General features: G+C 43.1%; 1 protein-coding gene across 5 annotated transcripts in view; it reads right to left on the bottom strand.

Annotated features, from left to right (window-relative positions):
* LOC101677584 (SCO-spondin) overlaps positions 1 to 21,005 on the bottom strand; it is a 147,948-nt gene that overhangs the window by 26,857 nt on the left and 100,086 nt on the right. For 3 of the 5 annotated variants that reach the window (XM_045072408.1, XM_045072411.1, XM_045072412.1), the window contains 9 exons: positions 19,554 to 19,690; positions 18,892 to 19,017; positions 18,612 to 18,782; positions 18,288 to 18,512; positions 17,908 to 18,034; positions 16,805 to 17,004; positions 16,331 to 16,486; positions 15,914 to 16,126; positions 109 to 254 (listed from right to left, as the gene is read on the bottom strand). In XM_045072408.1, coding sequence (XP_044928343.1) covers positions 109 to 254; positions 15,914 to 16,126; positions 16,331 to 16,486; positions 16,805 to 17,004; positions 17,908 to 18,034; positions 18,288 to 18,512; positions 18,612 to 18,782; positions 18,892 to 19,017; positions 19,554 to 19,690 — 1,501 coding nt within the window. The remainder of the gene's footprint in view (positions 1 to 108; positions 255 to 15,913; positions 16,127 to 16,330; positions 16,487 to 16,804; positions 17,005 to 17,907; positions 18,035 to 18,287; positions 18,513 to 18,611; positions 18,783 to 18,891; positions 19,018 to 19,553; positions 19,691 to 21,005) is intronic. The other 2 variants (XM_045072409.1, XM_045072410.1) reach the window with 2 other exon arrangements.

Genomic DNA, 21,005 nt, shown 5'->3' with positions numbered 1-21,005 from the left:
CCACCCAGCACAATGGACTGAACATTAACCAGACAGCCAATAAAAAGTGGCTGGCATGCTATCTCTCCTCAGTCTTCAAGCCTTCCTTTCTTGAGGCCAAGGTATTACCTGGGGCTGACAATCTTCATCACCGTTGCTCTCCTCACTTTCCAGGCCCCTTCTGCTATAGGACTCATGTCCTGCCTGGCAGATGCAGAAACCATCTGACTTCTGGAAGACCCTGTTCAGGCCCCGACACATGCAGCTGGAGGCACCTGGGGATAGAGGAGTCCCATAGCCCATCACACACAGCTAAGAGTGAGCCAGAGACATGGGTAAACTCTCTGTCCCTGTCCAAAGGGAGTTTGTGATCTAGATGGGGAGACCAGATACTCACATTTACCAAAGTACTGACCTTAGAAGTCTTTGTGGGGACTGAATGAGATCTTTTGAGTCAATGATTCTCAACCCTGACTTTGCATTAGATTCATCTGAGAAGCTTTTAAAAAATGTTGATGTTCAAGTACTCTCTAGGTAAATTATATATAAACCTCTGAGGTGAAGCCAGAACACCTACTTTTTAAGTGTCTTGAGGGATTTAATGTGTAGCTGTGGCCGAGAATTATGGATGTAGTTGAAAGCACTTGACACATTATGGAATGGAAAGTGTTGTTCCTATTCTCCATCCCACAAAGCCATGGGGGACCATTTCTGAAGGACTGGCACAGACCTCCATCTCTAGAAAATAGAGAGAGCTACAGAGATTAAAGGCCTCTCAAGGAGCTTGAAGGATGGTCTGGACTGGATGGCAGAGCCAAGAGAACAGGGATTCCCAGCAGAGAAGAAGGTGATGAGTGGGGAAGGTTCAGATTTTATTTGGGAGACTAACAGAGTCTAGGTGATTGTTCTTCTAGGAGAGCCAGCTGGGGGAGAGGTAGAGATTGGGACGTTGTAGTTGTCTAGGATTCACTGCAATTCCAGTTTGTTCGCCCCTGTTGGAACTGTCATCTGCTCAGGGAGAATAAAAGAGTCATTTAAAGTTTAGCCCTTATCTGCTCCTGCAGATAATCACTTACATGTATGGTACATAGTAACCAAAAGAACTCAGCAGAGCTTGTTGAATGGATTGAGAGTTGACAACTTTTGCTAATATGGTCATATTCTTTCCCCAAATGAATTTAGGGACCATTAACAAGAAGAATAATTATTTCTACTATGGAGAAGAAAGGTAATTACTCAATAATGAAATGACACACAGAACTTTCATGAGTCAGGTTCTAGATGGTGAAGCCCTCTCTAATATCGTGAACTCCAATAAATTTTTTGGCTTATCTAGACCAGGTCTCTGCTGAGACCCTGGGAGTCTTCCATATCTCATTGTCCAAAGCACTGTGTAAGCCTGTGGTTACACAGGGGAGCCTTGGGGATTTTAGAACTCAATCTTTTTTCGATCTGTATCACTCTGCTTTTACATTTTTCATATTAATTTTCTAAATGTGAAATATTCTGAAAAAGTATTATGTTGCTAAAGAATACTTTGAACAAAGGTCTGAACTCTTGGTCTGGCATACATGACTGTAGAAATAATCACAGATCTATATTAAAGGAATCATTGTTTAATAACTTCCCCCAAACATCTCAACCCAACAAAGTTTTACTTACCTTCAAGTTCCTGTTTAAATACAACCTTTTTATATAACAGCTAACAGAACATAATAAATAAAATAAAATGTGTATAAAATTATAAAAAATAAAATAAATAAAAACTTTCCAAGGAATATTACTCAGACATCAAAAAGAATGAAATCTTGCCATTTGCAATGATGTGTATGGAGCTAGAGTATATTATGCTAAGCAAAATAAGTCAGAGAAATATAAATACCATATGATTTCACTCATATGAGGAATTTAAGAAAGGAAACAGATGAACACAAGGGAAGGAAGAAAAGAAAAGAAAGAGAGGCAAACTGTAAGAGACTCTTCACTATAGAGAGCAAACTGAGGGTTGATAGAGGGGAGGTGGGTAGATTCCTAGATGGGTCATGGGTACTAAGAAGGGCACTTGTTGTATGTCAGTGAGGAATCACTAAATTCTACTCCTGAAACCAATATTATACCATATGTTAACTAAGTAGAATTTAATAAAAACTTGAAGCAAACAAACAAAAATGTATATGATGTATCTACTTCAGAGGGCTTTTTTTTTTGAGACTCTGGATAAGATGGAATCATCTATTTCAAGCATATAGAGTACCACTGGAAGTACCTGAGGGCAATAGAAGGTATTAGTTCCTTTCCTCACTTTACTTTTCCAAAATTGACAAAATAGATGTCTTTCCTGACAATGATTTTCAGTTCTACATTTATGCACATCTGCTCTTTCAACCTCAGGAACTTCCCCTCAACTCAGTTCACAGTTTACTGTTTCTGTTTTCTGATGTGAGTTGCCCCTATTGTATTAGAGAAACCAAGCATATTCGTGAAATTAACTTTTCAGAAAGAGGCATAAAAGTCAAAGGCAATCTAGAAATTTTGTTTTAATATGTTTTGTAATGGCTAGAAAATATTGCTTGGGTTGCTGCAAATGGCATGATAAACTTTCCATTGTTTTATTTATTTATTTAAAGATTTTATTTATTTATTTGACAGAGAGAGATCACAAGTAGGCAGAGAGGCAGACAGAGAGAGAAAGGAGGAAACAGGCTCTCCGTGGAGCAGAGACCCTGATGCGGGGCTTGATCCCAGGACCCTGGGATCAGGGTCCTCTGCAAGGCAGAGGCTTTCACCCACTAAGCCACCCAGGCTCCCCCCCCCATTGTTTGTTTTAAATAAACATGCGTCAAGCCTCAAAAAAAAAAAATTATGGGGCGCCTGGGTGGCTCAGTGGGTGAAAGCCTCTGCCTTCAGCTCAGGTCATGATCTGAGGGCCTGGGATCGAGCCCCATATCCGGCTTTCTGCTCAGCGGGGAGTCTGCTTCCTCCTCTCTCTCTGCCTGCTTCTCTGCCTACTTGTAATCTCTGTCTGTCAAATAAATAAATAAAATCTTAAAAAAAATTACAACCTTCCCATAAGTCTCCCTGATCCTTCAATTTCTTCCTGTACTGAACCATCCAGACTTCTTTGTTTTTTTTTTTTTTTTTTCTTGTGGCACTTGATGCTTTGCCAATTTGTTATGTATTCTTTTCTTTCTTCCTATTGCACTTGTCTTCATATCTTTCATAGTGTCTTTGTCGCACTAACAACAATAGTTGGAGGTTTAGTGTTTGTGAACTAACCTCTAAAATAAATGAACTAAAAACCTCCCCATTTCATCCCAAAAAGGAAAGAGGCAGTTTATAAAAGTGTGCATAAGTTTTTCTACCTTTGGCAATAGCAGAATACCTTACTTTAGGTCGATCTTCCTATGACATAACTAGAAAGACCAGGAAAATATAAAAAAACATCTATTTGAAGGCATGAAGAACTTAACTGAAAACTTATGGTGAAAAAAATCTTGGAGACAATGGAAATTAAGAGGGGTGAGCCCCACATTTGGCACCACATTTTCCTGAAAGGCATTTACCTCTTCAAAAGTGCCATTGGGAGGCTGAAGCATAGCTTCAGGATGTCTTATAAGGGTAAGAGGACAAAAATTGGGCACACCAAGAATAAGTGTCTCTGGTAAACATCACAAGCTTTTAGGTTGGACAACTGAAGGGCTGCAACCTAGTATGGATTGGCTGTAAGGAAACTACATTTCTCAAAACCTGGAGCCTAGCACTAATTTTCTGAATGCCTGGTGAACTGAGGTGATTTATTCCTACTACAGAAAGAAAGTAATTCTTTTGTGGAGGAAGAAAACAACATCCAGAATTTCTCCATAATTTTCACTCACAATGTGTAGTGTTCAATAAAAACAAAACAAAACAAAACGGGAGAAAAGATGGCAGGGAAGTAGGAGGCGCCCGTTCAACCTGCTCCCTAAAGTGAGCTGATTACCTTCCAAAGATCTCCAATCACCCACGGAATCAGCCTGAGATCAGAATTATACATGTCTGGATCTCTACTGGAGCAGAAGACGCCAGTGGTCAGGTAAAGTGGAGTGGGAAAGTCAGACTGATATCGGAAGATAAACAAAAGGGGGAGGGAGCCCCCAGAGGTGACCCATTGGAAAGTAATATCCCAATATGAGAGTGCCCTGCGCCTGGGGAGTGAAAGACCCTAGAGGACCCGCACCCAAGGACGCACTCACAGACCACTGGATGCAATAAGCAAGAGGATTTTATTCGGGCATGCTCGGACTCCCAGGGACACTTGACCATGAAAATCCGTGAGGGATGGGTCAGTGCCTGAGAGCCCCGATCTGTTTCGGGAGTCCCTTAATATAGAATTTTACAGTCCATTACATCAGAGCCCTCACTTTTCTAGCCAGTAATTTCAAAGAATTACAGTAAGGCCTACACATAGGTAGCCAATCCTTTAAAACCAACCATACATTCTGGCCAGTCACCGTTCAGGTAGTGTACAGTAGAGGGTACGTGTTGAATTGCACGTTTCTAACCTTTATCTGTATACGTGCTGAACCGCACGTCTCCAGCTAGCGTACGTGCTGAACCATACGTCTCCGGCCTTGGTACGGGTTGCGTCTCCGGCCTTGGTACGGGAGGCAACCCTTATCAATTTTACTTAGTAGTAGGGGAAATTCTTAACAGGGGAAGGGTATAACTTTATTTGATTACACAGCGAACGAGGGTTTAAGCAATTTTTCATTTCTTAGCAAAGCATTAGAAGCATTATTATACAGAAGCCAGAAACAGCTGGGTTAAACATAGATTTTTGCTATTCGTTATCCTGTTATGCTGCTTGCTGACTCCCTTATCTATGGTCAGCTGGCCACAGTTTCTTAGTTAGCATAAGCTGGTTATAAAAAGAATGTTAAAACTTATAGGCTATTCTATAGTTCTGACCTGGGGTCCTTCAGGGAGCTCTCAAAAAGAGCAAAGGATCACCGCGGGGGGGGGGGGAGCAGGAATGGGGTGTTAGGGTCAGGGGCTTAAGTCCCCAGACCCAGGACAGCTACCCCTGGCGCAGAGCCAGAGAAAGTGCAGCAGAGAAACCAGGTCTCAGTCCCTGAACCACCAGCGCGCCTGAGAGTGCCTGGCACCCATCTCCCATTAGGGGCTGGGAGCCTGGCCAGCCAACAGAAGCACAGCCTTTTTGCAGTCCCCACGCAAGTGCCCTGCTGTGCCATCAGAGTCCCAGTCTTGCCTGTGCCCTCCCCTGAGAGATGTGCACACAAATGCCAGCTGGGTCCTCTCGGACCTGAAAGACCAGGCACTCCCAGCCCGGGCCAGCGGGAAAATCTCAGTGTGCAATCCTGCAGTCTGGAGCTGCCCAGACAGCTGCCTCTGCCATGGTTTTGGGTACAAGCAAAAAATCCTGAGTCCCCAGGGACCGCGACTGGGAACCTGCTCTGCCAGCGGCCAAGGGGGGATTTATTTGGGCTCTGCAGCCTGACTGAGGCTTCTCTCTGAGAGGGAGGTCAGGGTGGTTTGCTTTCCTCTAAACCTACAAAAACCATCAAAAGCGGTCAAGGCACGAGAGAAAAACAAAAGTGAACAAATATAAAAACCTCTAGAGAACAAAAGCCTGAGAAAACCAGTTTCCTCAGAGCCCACCCCCTTGAGGGGGGCAGGAGGACTTAGCTGAGAGAACTTCAGGGACTGAAAACCCACATGACAGGCCCCTCCCCCAGAAAACCAACTGGGAAAGGAAAAAAAAAAAAAGACTACAAGAGAACAACCACCACTACTTCATAGGACAGTTTTTATTATTAATTCGGTCCCACTATTCTGGCTCATTTTTTAAATATAGTTAATTTTTTATTATTATATAGATAATTTTTTTAACCTATTTACTGTCACAGTGAGATGTCCAGTACATCAAATTCCATAATAACCTTCTAACCTGAACTTTTTGATACATATACCTGTATTTTCCTTTTGCATTTCTATTTTTTAAATTTCTTTTTTTTAATTTTAGTTTTGCTTAGTTTATTCCTTTTTAAATTTTTTATTTTCTAATATTAATATAGAGTTAAGCTTCAAGGTAATCCCCTTTCCCCAATCAATACCACCCCTATAGGTAAACTAATTCCTAATCCCCCCTTATCTTAGGAAAGTTGAGTCCTTTAACAAAGATATCAAGATACATCCAGGAAGAATAAAAACAACCTTCCTCACCCACACTGAGAATTTACAACCACTCTCCCATCCTTTTCTTCCACCAGGATTTCTGTGTTTTTGTGTTTGTCTTGATAGTATATAAATCTTACACTCAGGGTTCTTTTTGACGAGGTTCTTCCTTTATTTGCATATATATATATGCAAATATATATATTATTTCTTTTCTCTTGTCATATACTATTATCAGTCTTTTTGTTTATCTGTGTCTGTTTGTATACTTCATAAATCTTAACTTGGGGCCCATTTGGGCTAAACCTTCTCTTTTAACTCACCTTTCTTTCCTGTCTCTTTCCCTCTCTCTTTTTTTCTTCTCCTTTTCTTTTTCCTATCATTTGGGTGGGAAGCCCTGATTGCTCAGAAGCATTTCAGGGTGCACCTTGACTGCACCACAGTTGATACACCCAGCTACACCTGTTCAGCCATCTCTCACCAAAATGACTAGGAGGAGGAATGCCCAACAGAAGAAAAATACAGAGGATGGCTCTGCAACAGAGCTAATGGCTATCAACATAGACAATATGTTGGAAAGAGAATTCAGGCTAACAATTATCCAAGCAATAGCTAGGTTGGAGAAAGCCATGGGTGACCGAACGGAATTGATTAGGGCCAAACTGAAAACGACCAGAGATCATGTTTTCAATATTAGGGAAGAGCTGAAAGCTACCAGGGATGAGCTTCACAATGCTCTCAATGAGTTCCAATCTAATCTAAATTCTCTCAAAGCTAGAGTAACTGAGGCAGAAGATAGAATTAGTGATCTGGAGGACAAAGAGATAGAGAGAAAGGATCAGGAGGAAGCCTGGAACAAACAGCTTAGAAGCCACGAAAACAGAATCAGGGAAATAAATGATGCCATAAAACATTCCAATGTCAGAATTATTGGAATCTCTGAAGGGGAGGAGAAAGAAAGAAGTCTAGAAGATATAGTGGAACAAGTTCTTCATGAAAATTTTCCAAATCTCGTGAATGGAACCAGTGTTTATGTACTAGAGGCCGAAGGTTTCCCCCCAAGATTACAGATTCTCGAAAGTCCTCGAGACACCTAATAGTAAGAATGAAGAATTATAATTGTAGCCAGAACCTCTTGAAAGCAGCTAGGACAAAGAAGATCCTTACGTAGAGAGGAAAGCCCATCAGAATAACATCAGACCTGTCCACAGAGACCTGGAAAGCCAGAAAGGGCTGGCAAGATATATTCAGGGCAATGAATGAGAAGAACATGCAGCCAAGAATACTTTATCCAGCAAGACTGACATTCAAAATGGATAGAGAGATAAAGAGTTTCCAAGACCGGCAAGGCTTAAAAGACTATGCCACCACCAAGCCGATACTGCAGGAAATATTAAGGGGGCTTCTTTAAAGGAGGAAAAAGCCCAAGAATAGCATTGAACAGAAATATAGAGACAATCTACAGAAAGAAAGACTTCAAAGGTAACATGATGTCAATAAAAACATATCTATCAATAATCACCCTCAATGTGAATGGCCTAAATGTGCCCATAAAAGGGCACAGGGTTGCAGACTAGATAAAATGAGAGGATCCATCCATATGTTGTCTACAAGAGACCCATTTTGAACCTAAAGATACACCCAGACTGAAAGTGAAGGGATGGAGAAGCATCTTTCATGTCAATGGGCCTCAAAAAAAGGCTGGGGTAGCAATTCTCCTATCAGACAAATTAGATTTTAAACTAAAGACTGTAGTCAGAGATCCAGAAGGACACTATATCATTCTTAAAGGGACTATCCACCAAGATGATCTAACAATTGTAAATATCTATGCCCCCAATATGGGAGCAGCCAATTACATAAGAAAACTGTTAATCAAGATAAAGAGTTATATTGATATGGATACACTAATCATTGGAGATCTTAACATGCCTGTCTCAGAAATAGACAGATCATCGAAGCAGAAAATCAATAACGAAACAAGAGCATTGAATGACACATTGGACCAGATGGACCTCATAGATATATACAGAACATTCCACCCTAAAACAACAGAATACTCATTCTTCTCAAGTGCACATGGAACTTTCTCCAGAATAGACCACATACTGGGTCACAAATCAGGACTCAACCGATATCAAAAGATTATTTCCTCCTGCACATTCTCAGATCACAATGCTTTGAAACTGGAGCTCAATCACAAGGAAAAGTTCCAAAGGAACTCAAACACCTGGAAACTAAAGACCACCTTGCTTAAGAATGCTTGGATCCACCAGGAGATCAAGGAAGAACTGAAACAATTCATGGAAACCAATGAGAATGAAGACACTTAGATCCAAAACCTATGGGATACAGCAAAGGCGGTCCTAAGGGGGAAATACATAGTCATCCAAGCCTCCCTCAAAAAAATTGAAAAATCCAGAACACAGCAGCTGTCTCTATACCTTAAAGAACTGGAGAATCAACAACCAATCAAACCAACTCCACACATAAGAAGGGAAATAATCAAGATTAGAGCTGAGATTGATAAGGTAGAAACCAGAGATACAGTAGAACGTATCAATGAAACTAGAAGCTGGTTTTTTGAAAGAATCAATAAGATCGATAAACCATTGGCCACACTAATCCAAAAGAAAAGAGAGAAAGCTCAAATACATAAAATTATGAATGAAAAGGGAGAGATCACAACGAACACCAAGGAAGTAGAAACAATCATCAGAAGTTATTATCAACAGTTATATGCCAATAAGCTAAGCAACCTAGATGAAATGGATGCATTCCTGGAAAACTATAAACTCCCAAAATTGAATCAGGAAGAAATTGACAACCTGAATGGACCAATATCTAGTAACGAGATAGAAGCAGTGATCAAAAACCTCCCAAAAAACAAGAGCCCAAGACCTGATGTATTCCCCGTAGAATTCTACCAAACTTTCAAAGAAGAAATAACACCTCTTCTTTTGAAGCTTGGTCAAAAAATTGAAGCAGAAGGAAAACTTCCTGACTCTTTCTATGAAGCCAGCATTACCCTGATCCCCAAACCAGGCAAAGACCCTACCAAAATGGAGAATTTCAGACAATATTACTGATGAGTATGGATGTTAAGATTCTCAACAAGATCCTAGCCAACAGGATCCAACAGCACATTAAAAAGATTATCCACCATGACCAGGTGGGATTCATCCCTGGGCTACAAGAATGGTTCAACATTCGCAAATCAATCAATGTGATAGAACAAATTAATAAGAGAAGAGAGAAGAACCACATGGTCCTCTCAATTGATGCAGAAAAAGCATTTGACAAAATCCAGTGTCCGTTCCTGATGAAAACACTTCAAAGTATAGGGATAGAGGGAACATTCCTGAACTTCATCAAATCTATCTATGAAAGACCCACAGCAAATATCATCCTCAATGGGAAAAAGCTTGCAGCCTTCCCATTGAGATCAGGAACACGACAAGGATGCCCATTTTCACCACTCTTTTTCAACATAGTATTAGAAGTCCTAGCAACAGCAATCAGTCAACAAAGGGAAATAAAAGGTATCCAAATTGGCAATGAAGAAGTAAAACTCTCTCTATTCACAGATGGCATGATTCTTTATATAGAAAACCCAAAAGACTCCACCCCCAACTACTAGAATTCATACAGCAATTCAGCAAAGTGGCAGGATACAAAGTCAATGTACAGAAATCAGTGGCTTTCTTATACACTAACAATGAAAATACAGAAAGGGAAATTAGAGAATTGATTCCATTGACTATAGCACCAAGAACCATAAGACCTGGGAATAAACCTAACCAAAGAGGTAAAGGATCTGTACTCAAGGAACTACAGAACACTCATGAAAGAAATTGAAGAAGACACAAAAAGATGGAAGACCATTCCATGCTCTTGGATCGGAAGAATAAACATTGTTAAAATGTCTATACTTCCTAGAGAAATCTATACTTTTAATGCTATTCCGATAAAAATTCCACTGGTATTCTTCAAAGAGCTGGAGCAAATAATCCAAAAATTTGTATGGAATCAGAAGAGACCCCGAATCGCTAAGGAAATGTTGAAAAACAAAAATAAAACTGGGGGCATCACGTTACCTGATTTCAAGCTTTACTACAAAGCTGTGATCACCAAGACAGCATGGTACTGGCATAAAAACAGACACATAGACCAGTGGAACAGAGTAGAGAGCCCAGATATGTACCCTCAACTCTATGGGCAAATAATCTTCAACAAAACAGGAAAAAATATACAGTGGAAAAAAGACAGTCTCTTCAATAAATGGTGCTGGGAAAACTGGGCAACTATATGTAGAAGAATGAAACTCGACCATTCTCTTACACCGTACACAAAGATAAACTCAAAATGGATAAAAGTCCTCAATGTGAGACAGGAATCCATCAGAATCCTAGAGGAGAACATAAGCAGTAATCTCTTCGATATCAGCCACAGCAACTTCTTTCAAGATATGTCTCCAAAGGCAAAGGAAACAAAATCGAAGATGAACTTTTGGGACTTCATCAAAATCAAAAGCTTCTGCACAGCAAAGGAAACAGTCAAGAAAACAAAGAGGCAACCCACGGAATGGGAGAAGATATTTGCAAATGCCAGTACAGACAAAAGGTTGATATCCAGGATCTATAATGAACTCCTCAAACTCAACACACACAAAACAGACAATCATATCAAAAAATGGGCAGAAGATATGGACAGACCCTTCTCCAATGAAGACATACAAATGGCTATCAGACACATGAAAAAATATTCATCATCACTAGCCATCAGGGAGATTAAAATTAAAACCACATTGAGATATCACCTTAGACCAGTTTGCTATTGCATTCAATAGCAAAACAATGTGTTGGAGAGGATGTGGAGAAAGGGGAACCCTCTTCCACTGTTGTTGGGAATGCAAGTTGGTACAGCCTCTTTGGAGAACAGTGTGGAGATTCCTCAAGAAATTAAAAACAGAACTTCCCTATGACCCTGCCATTGCACTCCTGGGTATTTAGCCCAAAGATCCAGATCATGAAAAGAAGGGCCATCTGTACCCCAATGTTTATAGCAGCAATGGCCACGGTTGCCAAACTGTGGAAAGAACCAAGATGCCCTTCAATGGATGAATGGATAAGGAAGATGTGGTCCATATACACTATGGAGTATTATGCCTCCATCAGAAAGGACGAATACCCAACTTTTGTAGCAACATGGACGGGACTGGAAGAGATTATGCTGAATGAAATAAGTCAAGCAGAGAGAGTCAATTATCATATGGTTTCACTTATTTGTGGAGCATAACAAAAAGCATGGAGGACATGGGGAGTTAGAGAGAATGGGGTTGGGGTAAATTGGAAGGGGACGTGAATCATGAGAGACTATGGACTCTGAAAAATAATCTGAGGCGTTTGAAGTGGTAGGGGGGTGGGAGGTTGGGGTACCAGGTGGTGGGTATTATAGAGGGCACAGATTGCATGGAGCACTGGGTGTGGTGAAAAAAATAATGATACTGTTATGCTGAAAATAAATAAATGAAAACAAAACAAAACAAAACAAACAAAAAAATAAAACAAAAAACCAGACATGCAAAAAAAGCAAGAATTTTTAAGAAATCGAAGGAGAAAGAAAACAGCAACATCCAAAACCCCAGACACTAGTTATGGGCTCATATGAGATCCAAATATTGGAGTTTTAAGCCATGCCATGTACTTTAAAGTGCGATTAGTATGTTTGATAAATCAAAGGACAAGATCAGAGGAAAATTTCAACAGGGAATTATAAAAGACTAATATAAATTCCAGGTCCGAAGCATTCAATAGCAAAACATCAAATATTGATAGATGTGTTTAATTGCAGATTGTATGGAGCTGAAGAAAATAGGCCTGAAAAAGCTATCCAGATTGAATCTCAGAAAGAGAAAATAAAAAATGAAAAATGCAGAAAATAATGCAAGAGACATGTGTATGGTAAAAAAGAGATAACATGTAATTGAAGAGTCAAGAGGAAAGAAGGGTGTAGAGCAGAAAAAATTTTAAAAACATAATGGCTGATAATTTCACAGACTTGATGAAATGCTAAAGAAACTCAAAGAAGATTTAAAAAAAAAAGGAAAACTATAGGAAGAGAACTACAGTTATATTCCTCAAAACTGAAGACAATGAGGAAATCTTAAAAGTACCAGGGGAAAATGATATTTAACTCCTAAGAGCAAATATAAGACTTATGTAACACTTCTCAACAAAAATAACAAAAGGCAGAGGCCATGGAAGTATATCTTTGAAATTCTAAAAGTAAACAACTATCAAGCTAGATTCTCTGCTTTGCTAAAATATGTTTCAAGGATAAGCTGAAAAAGGAAATTTTAGAAAAACAAAACTTTGGAAGATGAAATTTTAAAAACCTAACAGAATTTGCAATAACTTCAAAAAATATTAAAACTTGAGGGTATCTTAGAGATTTTGTGGGTTCGATTCTAGACCACTGCAGTAAATCAAAGATTGCAATAAAACAATGTAAAAACATAAATACAGCAATTCAAATGGATTTTTTGGTTTCCCAGCACATATAACATTTATGTTTGTACTATACTGTAGTCTGTTAAGTGTTAATAGCATTATGTCCAAAAAAACAACATATAAGCCTTAATTAAAAATACTTCATTGCTAAAAGATGCTAATCAAATCCGAGCTTTCAGCAGGTTATAATCACTGATCACAGATCATGACAAATACAGTGTTAAAGAAGAAGTATGAAATATTGAGAGAATTACCAAAACTTGATCCAGAGACATGAAGCAAGCAAATGCTGTTGGAAATATGGCATCATTCATCTTTCTCTATGCAGGGTTGCTACAACCTTCAATTTGTAAAAAATGTGGTATCCATGAAACTCAGTAAAGAGAAACACAATAAAATAAGGTATGCCTGTACCTAGTAATAAAGCTAACAAGATGTATATAAGGGCTCTACCCAGAAATAAAAATAAGACAAAAATCTTGAAAGAGTAAAGATGACGTAAATAAAAGGAAAGTTAAGCCGTGTTTAAGGACTAGAAGACTCGATATAATAAAGATGCCATTTCTCTCCAAAAGGGTTTGTTGTTTCTAAGTAATCCAAAAAAATTCCAGCAAGTATCTTTGTGGATATTATCTGATTGTATAGAAATCAAGGACCACAAGAGCTAACACAATCTTAAAAAGAACAAAGTTGGAAGACATAGACTATTGATATTAAGGTTATTATAAAATTACGGTGATTAGGGGACGCCTAGGTGGCTCAGTTGGTTAAGCCGCTGCCTTCGGCTCAGCTTATGATCCCGGGGTCCTGGAATCGAGTTCTGCATCAGGCTCCTTTCTCGGCAGGGAGCCTGCTTCTCTCGCTGCCTCTGCCTGCCTCTCTGCCTGCTTGTGTGTACTCTCTCTGGCAAATAAATAAAATATTAAAAAAAAAAAAAACTATGGTGATGAGGACAATGATTACTACAAGGATAGGAAAAAGATTTAATGGACGGAATAGAGATTCATAAACATAGAGATTCAATGAGATGTTTGATTAATGGCAAACATGAGTGATCTTTCAATAAATATGCCATGCTGACTGGATATCTGTTTGGGAAAAATGAATTTTGACCCTTAACTCATACCTTATGCAATAAATCAGCAAAACTTTTAGAAAATAAAATGGGAGACTATATTAACTGGAGTGAGACTTCTTGTAGAAGTTGAGAAGGCTAATCCGAACATAAGCCTGAAGAAAATGTTGACTTATTTCAAAATTTGACCTAGAGGTGATCAAGGCCTATGTTATGGATTCATATTTATTCCCCCAAATTCTTATGTTGAAGTCTGAACTCCCACTACCTCAGAATGCAACTGTATTTGGGGATGAGGCCTTTAAAAATGTGATTAAATTAAAATGAGGCCATTAGGCTGGCCCCAATCCAGTCTGACTGGTGTATTAGTAAGAGGAAATTTGGACACATGAGAGAGATACCAGGGATGCCTGCACACTGAGGAAAGCCCTTACAAGGACAGAAAGAGGGCAGTCATCTGAAAGCAAAGGAGAGTGATCTCAAAAGAAGCCAAATCCGCCAACTCCTTAATGTTGGACTTCTAGTCTCCAAAACTAAGAGAAAATAGAATTTTATTGTTTAATCCATCAAGTCTGTGTATTTTTGTCATGCAGCCCAAGAAGACTAATATATCCCCAAGTTTCTATGTGACAGAGAATGCTTGCAATAATTTCAGCCTGAAAAAAATTTAATTAGTGTGACCTAAGGGTCATCTCACCACAAAAATTATCACATACTCATAGAAGGTATAGCTTTAATTCTCTCATGATCATTCCAAGATAAAACAGTTAAAAATGGGGGCACCTGGGTAGATCAGTGGGTTAAAGCCTCTGAGCCGAAGGCTCAGGTCATGATCCCAATGTCCTGGGATTGAGCCCTGCATCGGGCTCTCTGCTCTGCAGAGAGCCTGCTTCCTCCTCTATCTTTCTGCCTGCCTCTCTGCCTACTTGTGATCTCTGTCTGCCAAGTAAATAAATAAAATCATTAAAAAAACCAGTTTAAAATGTATTTCTCAATAACTAAAGCAACTGGCTGTACTAGGTTGTTATGTACAAGCCAGTGGAACGCAATTTAGATAACACAACCACTGGGACCTGCTTCATTCAGCTCTCGACCTCCAAGTTCTGGGGTGAGGGTTGGTCACTGGATTCAGAGCTTGGTCACCTAAGAGATAGAAGGCCTTAAGCAGAGACAAGAAATGATGATAGAATCCCTGGAAACCTCAAGTCACACCATTTGAAGGTGGCATGGCATGGTGGTTAAGAGCAGGAATGTTGAAGTCAGCTAGACTGGGTTCAAATCCTGGTTCTGCCACTAATTCTCTGACCATGGACAAGTTATTTAAACTCTCTGCACTTTAGTTGGTGTGTTTATAAAGCAAGGATGATAGTAACTGTGACTATTTCAGAGAGTTGGTGGATCACTAGGATGGATATTAGGCGGCACTTGCAACAGTAGAGGGCATACACAGTGGGTGCTCATATCATTGGAGATCTGGGGTCAGCCCTCATCAGGGAGCAGGACTGGAGGGAGCCCCCATTGAGGCTACATACCTATGATTTGAACAACTTAAATCGCCTGCTGCTGGTTATTTTCCTGCTTGCTCTGTGGACCACGCACAAGTGGTTCGCACAGCAAAAACCAGGAGGAGACCACCTCTGAAATGAAGCGAGGTGAAGGGGATCAACAAGGAACCAGTGACCACAGCTGAGTCCTGGGTTTATGTCTCCGTGCCTGATCCTGCTGCACAGGTTCTGAGCCAGGGGTGGATGTGAGGGAACTGGGTGTGGCTACTGCCACCTTTAAGAGCTTATTGCAGCATCAGAACCTCTCCCGCTGCCTCAGTGCAAGGTTCTGGCTCCTCCATTAGTCGAGTCATCTGGGGCAAGCTGCTGGACATCTCTGAGCTTGTTTCCTCACATTCACTCATTGGCTTGTTGAAGTCAAGGCACAAACTCATTTTATCCACGCATATACACTATGCCTGTGCTGTGGGAGTCATGGGGTCACCCATTCTCTCACATACTGCAGCTTTCATAAAACAATTAAATCTGGTGGCAGTGAGGTTTTCTGAAACCTTACACTCTTGATCCTCAAAACTTCAGAGGACAGGAGAAATGGTGTATTTGGAGGCCATATCTGGAGACAAGGGTGATTAACCAGTTTGTCGGGGAGAGCATAAACGGAGACTCACCGGGTGGAGAGAAAGCAGAGCTCCCACAGGGGAGGCAGCCAGCCTGGCCAGGTTGGGCACTGAAGGTGCCTGCAGGGCATGGCAAGCACTCTCCAGCTGCTCCTGCCTGGCTGCTGTTTCTAAACGTTCCCAATGGACAGGGCCTGGGGCTGTGAGTCCCAGCAGGACAGTAGTGCCCCACTGGGCAGGGGTGGCTGTGGTAACTCTCTGTTCCTGGAGGGATATAGAAGGGGAAATTCTGAGCCATGGACTCTAGCTGAGGTGCAGACTGAGAAATGGCAGAGTCTGAGGGAAGAATGACTTGCTGGTAGGATTCAAGTGGGGAAGGGAGTGGGAGGGGAGATAGCAAAGCAAATACTGATCAGGGAGGAATCTAGATTGTGAGTTAGTAGAGTCTCTGTGCTTTCTTGTACTTACCCTCCCACCCCCCAAGCAACAATACCCTTGGTCTTTTGGGCACACTACACAACACACTTCCATCTTTCTCAGTAGACACAGAGCTGCATATCCAGCATTGCTCATACACCAGGCTGTAGTTTGTCCTGTTTCCCAGGACAGGCTCCAACATGCTCACTGTATGATATGATGCACAGTCAATAATATTTAGGTCTTTTAAACCTAACATCAAGACAGGTGTGGCATCTAATTTCTCTGACTCTCCTTTCACCTGTGTTTCCTCCCTCCCCACCCCCCACCCCCACCAAAATGCTGGGGTTTTCCCAATCAGGTGGCTGGCCTAGCTGAGAGAAACTACAGGCCTGTTCCCCTGCATGCTCCTAGCGGCTCTATGGGTCCTCCCCACTTGCCACCCCCATCCTCCTCGCTGGGCTCTGTCCAATTCCAAGGCCCCAGGCCCCCTCTTCTGCTCACACCCAGGCTTCCCAAACTCACCCTGGTGGCAGGTGAATCCAGGGGGACAGGGCTGACAGGTTTGGGAATCCAGGGCCTGGCTGCGGTAGGTGCCTGCTTCACAGAGGCGGCAGCAAGTCTCCTTGGAGACCCTAAGGCCAGTTCCATTCAGGGCCTCAGAGCCCCCAGGGCATGCACGTGGATGGGCACTGCCCACGGGGCAGTAAAAGGGAAACACACAGCTGCACAGAAACACAGACCCCCCAGACTCTAGTTTCATGTTGAGAGGGTCTGTGTGTGCTATTGCTCTCAGCACACTAGCTGGGTCCCCCACCCACCTCCACATTCTCCACACTTGGGCCTTAAGCTGGCTGGGGGAGGGGTGGCCCTGAATTTGTCCCAGATAAGGAGCCTGAGGTGGTCTACTGAGGTGGTCTACTGTCTGATGAGGCCTAAGTAGGTCAAGGTGTCTTCCTGGAGGAGGCTGAGCCTCATATAGGTGGCCAGGCCACTGGACAGTGTCCAAGCCTGTGTTCCCTACCCACTTCACCCTGGGCAACAGAGTATGTAGACCACATCTGATCATCTCCGGGTTGGGGGACACAGTTGGGAGTGCTGGGAATGTCGGTCCTGGACACAAGATTGAGGTTGCCAGGTGAAATACACTGCATCCAGTCATATTTGAATTTCAGATAAGCAACGAGCAATTAACAATGAATAAACAATAAGTACTACTGCATATTACATAGGCCATACTTACACTAAAAAATTATTTATCGTTTACCCGAAATTCATACTTAACTGGGTTTTCTTTCTTTCTTCCTTTCTTTTTTTTATTAACTGGGTTTTCTTGTATTTTTATTTGCTAAATCTGGCCACCTCACAGGGAATGACCTTGGAAACTAAGAAGGGCATCTCAGTGGGATTTGTTTCCTCACCCATCCTTCTTAGGGACAGAGGCAGGACTGAGGCACCAGAACACCCTAGCTGGGAAGCCCAAGCAATAGGTTACACAGTACTTGCCTCTGGGCCCTGCTATTTTGGCCTGCATTCTTTGGGGCTTAGGGGGGTTGACTCCTCTCTGGAGAGCCCAGAGGCTGAGACACAGGGGGAGCCCCAGTTACGCAGACAGGGGAGGTACTCACAGCTGCCCTGGGCCAGTGTAGGTGGAAGAGCCAGCAGGGCAGGCATAGCCCCCAGGGCAAAGTGGGGGGACCCCTGTCTGGGGCCCGCAGTAGGAGCCAGCCCTGCATGTGACCTCAGCCACAGAACCTGAAAGAGACAGAACAGACCAAGGCACCTGGGTCTTAGGGGGACTCAATGTGGTGAAGATCCAACCAAGACTGAGTGGACCCTGGGGGACTGGGTATATGGCTTGCTAGGGCAAGCAGGTGGCCATACCATGCCTGCATGATGTGTCCTGTGCTGGTGAGACCTGCCTGAGCACCTGGCTTAAGCCTCAGGGGTGCGGGCACAGGGTTAGGGTCATGGGCTGGGGAGGGACAGATAGGCAAGGCAGTCTCACCTGCAGGGCACTCAGCTCCAGCTCTGCAGGGGATCACAAACATATTTGCATGATCTTGAAGCTCAGCCTGGGGGCAGTAGTGGCCAGGGGGACAGAGCTCACAGTCTTCTTGGGATGATGCCCCTGGCTTTGTTCGAAAGGTGCCAGGTGGACAGAGAAAGGCACCCTGATCACCTGGACACCAGTAGCCTGGAGGACATGGCTGGCTTTTGAAGGAAGAGAGACCTGGAAGGAAAAACATCAGGCATGGCCATGCGACCTCTGAAAACCTCTTACTCTCCTCCATAAAAGCTCTCAGCATCCAGCTTAGGATCAACCTCTCACCTGGGGACAGGCAGTGGTACCCGGGAGGGCAAGGGAGGCACTCTGCCAGACTCTGGCCTCCTTCTGCAGCCAGATAGGTGTGTTCAGGGCAGGCCTGGGGGGTTCCTGGACTGGTCTTATTCCCTCCAGGGCAGTAGTGGCCAGCAGGGCAGGGGTGAGTGGTTGGGTCTCCTGGAGAGCAAAGGTTGTGCTCACTTTCCATCCTCTCCTCCTGCCCAGAGGGCCTCCCTCAGCCCTTCTCGGGTCCAGCGCCCTTCTGGCTGCAGTGCTGTTGACTTACCGGCTTTGCACCAGCGCCCAGCAGGGCAAGGCCCACAATCGTCTTGCTGCTTGGCTCCAGGGGCAGCCGCCACAGTATGAGGTGGGCATAAGGTGGGTTCTCCACTGCCCTCTGGGCAGTAAAAGCCTGAAGCATAAGGGGTCACACTGGGTCTTGTGGAAGGTAGGTAGATTGCTCAGCTGTGGCAGAGCAGGAACAGCATGAATCCAGGGGTGGCCCGGGGGTTCTGTTGGCCCAGGAGTTGAGTGGTCTGGATGCCAGTCCTGGCTTCACTTGCTTTTATGTTTGTAAAATTAGTAACCTTCTGAATTGCTCTAGGTGTCTATTCATATCGCATACGTTTGATGTATGTAATTACATACACATGCACATGCAGATACATGTTAGTTGCACAACACTGGGGCTCAACTATTTTTGATGATTTCTTTAAGGAAATTCTATGACCTACATGGCGATCAAACCTAATGAAATTCAGAACGTTACTGATTTGACAAGAGTCACGGGTTCTACTTAGTCAGTCAGGTATGGGAGTTAGCTATTTTCAGGGTCTGTTTTTGACCCAAACAAGAAATCCTTTGCCCAGGTGAGTGCTGTGGTGGCAGCCAAGCAGCCTTGTTCTCTGCCTCTTTCACACTCTAAGGGGAAGAAACAGGGGTCATTACCTGGTGGGCACTGCTTGGCGCACAGCTGTCCCTGGGGGCACAAGGGCTGAGACTCCATGGGACCTTGTGTCGTCAGTTCGGAGGTCCCAGCAGGACAGAAATAACCAGCAGGGCATTTCCCCCACACCCGTCCACCTCTAACAGCACAGAGAGGGGAGAAGAGTGAGATCAGGTTGCAGGGACTGATCTGCGCCCAGTGCCTCAGCACCAGAGGGGATCCAGGCCCTTGTTTCAGATAGTTTTATTGTGACCCACAGTGTGAAATGCTTTTGACCTCTCTCCCAGGAGAACACATGGATCTATCCATGTATAAGATAGAAACAAGACCCAGCAATAAAACGGGGCATGAGGCTCGGACCCAGGGGTGCTGGGCCCAGTACAGCACTGGGAGCTCCACCCTTGCGCATCCTTCCGGAAAAGACAGATTCCTGGATGTCTACTCCACTGACTGTGGAGCTCAGCGGATAAAGGGCAGGACTCAGGACTGCCAGTAGCAGGACGAGCCTCTCCTGGAGGAACTTGGTAGTCCTGCGGCAGTCACTGTGAGGTGAGGAGGAAGGGAACTGGCAGCTAGTCTACCCATTCTCTGCATTAACCCTGGGCGTGCTGGCGGCCTGCCAGATCCCTGGGCCTGGGCTCTCTAGAAGACTAGTCTGGCCACTAGTCTTATCTCCCACTCTGCAGCAGAAAGCAGGCTAGACCTCAGGAAGAACTTCCTGAGTACAGGGAGACAATCCTCCAGAAAGGGCATCTGAGGAAACCTCCATGATCTCTTTTTAAGTAGAAAATCATCTGCTTTGAAGTAAGTTTGCCTCTGCATGAAATAGAGCAACTCTTCTTTTGAGGATCCCCCTTCCTAGTCCCAGGAAATTGGAGGTATGTGTTTTCAGCAAATGTTGGGAGCTTTCTCTGGACCAGAGAACCCCAATATGCTTTTTGTCTGGTTACTCTGGGGGAGTTGGGGCAAGGGCTAATTTGAGGGCTGGGCTTCTCCCCAAGGTCTTATGAGAGCCTGGGGAACCCCTATCCCATGCAGCCCTAGAGCCTGAGTCTCTGAATCCCAAGCACAGCGTTCTTCCAGTGGCTTCTACTGCTACCGTGAGAATGAGCCCATTGTATAAATACATGTCTTCACCATACCAAGTAGGTGTAAGACATTTCAGGTAGAATTTGGCCATCCTGAGCCCTGCTCTCTGATTATTCTGTTTATAGGTAACATTCATAGTCCTTCCAGCTCCAATAATTACAAAAGCTATTCACATTGTAGAAGATTCAGAAGAGGAGCTAGAAGGAAAGATTGTTCCTCTTTTTCCCCGGGTGTATGTGCAGAACTCTGGTATTAACTGGAGGCACAAAGAATTTTGCCTCTAAGGAAATTTCCCATGTTTTTAGGCAGGGACTAAGCTGAGCTGTTTTTATTTTATATTGACCCTTCCTCAGTTTGAATGCATT

This window comes from Mustela putorius, unplaced genomic scaffold (genome assembly GCF_011764305.1).
Source record: "Mustela putorius furo isolate JIRA1106 unplaced genomic scaffold, ASM1176430v1.1 tig00004035_pilon_pilon_pilon, whole genome shotgun sequence".
Classification (NCBI taxonomy): Eukaryota; Metazoa; Chordata; class Mammalia; order Carnivora; family Mustelidae; genus Mustela; species Mustela putorius.
Note: the sequence above shows the minus strand (reverse complement) of the source record. Positions and strands in the feature narration are given on the sequence as shown.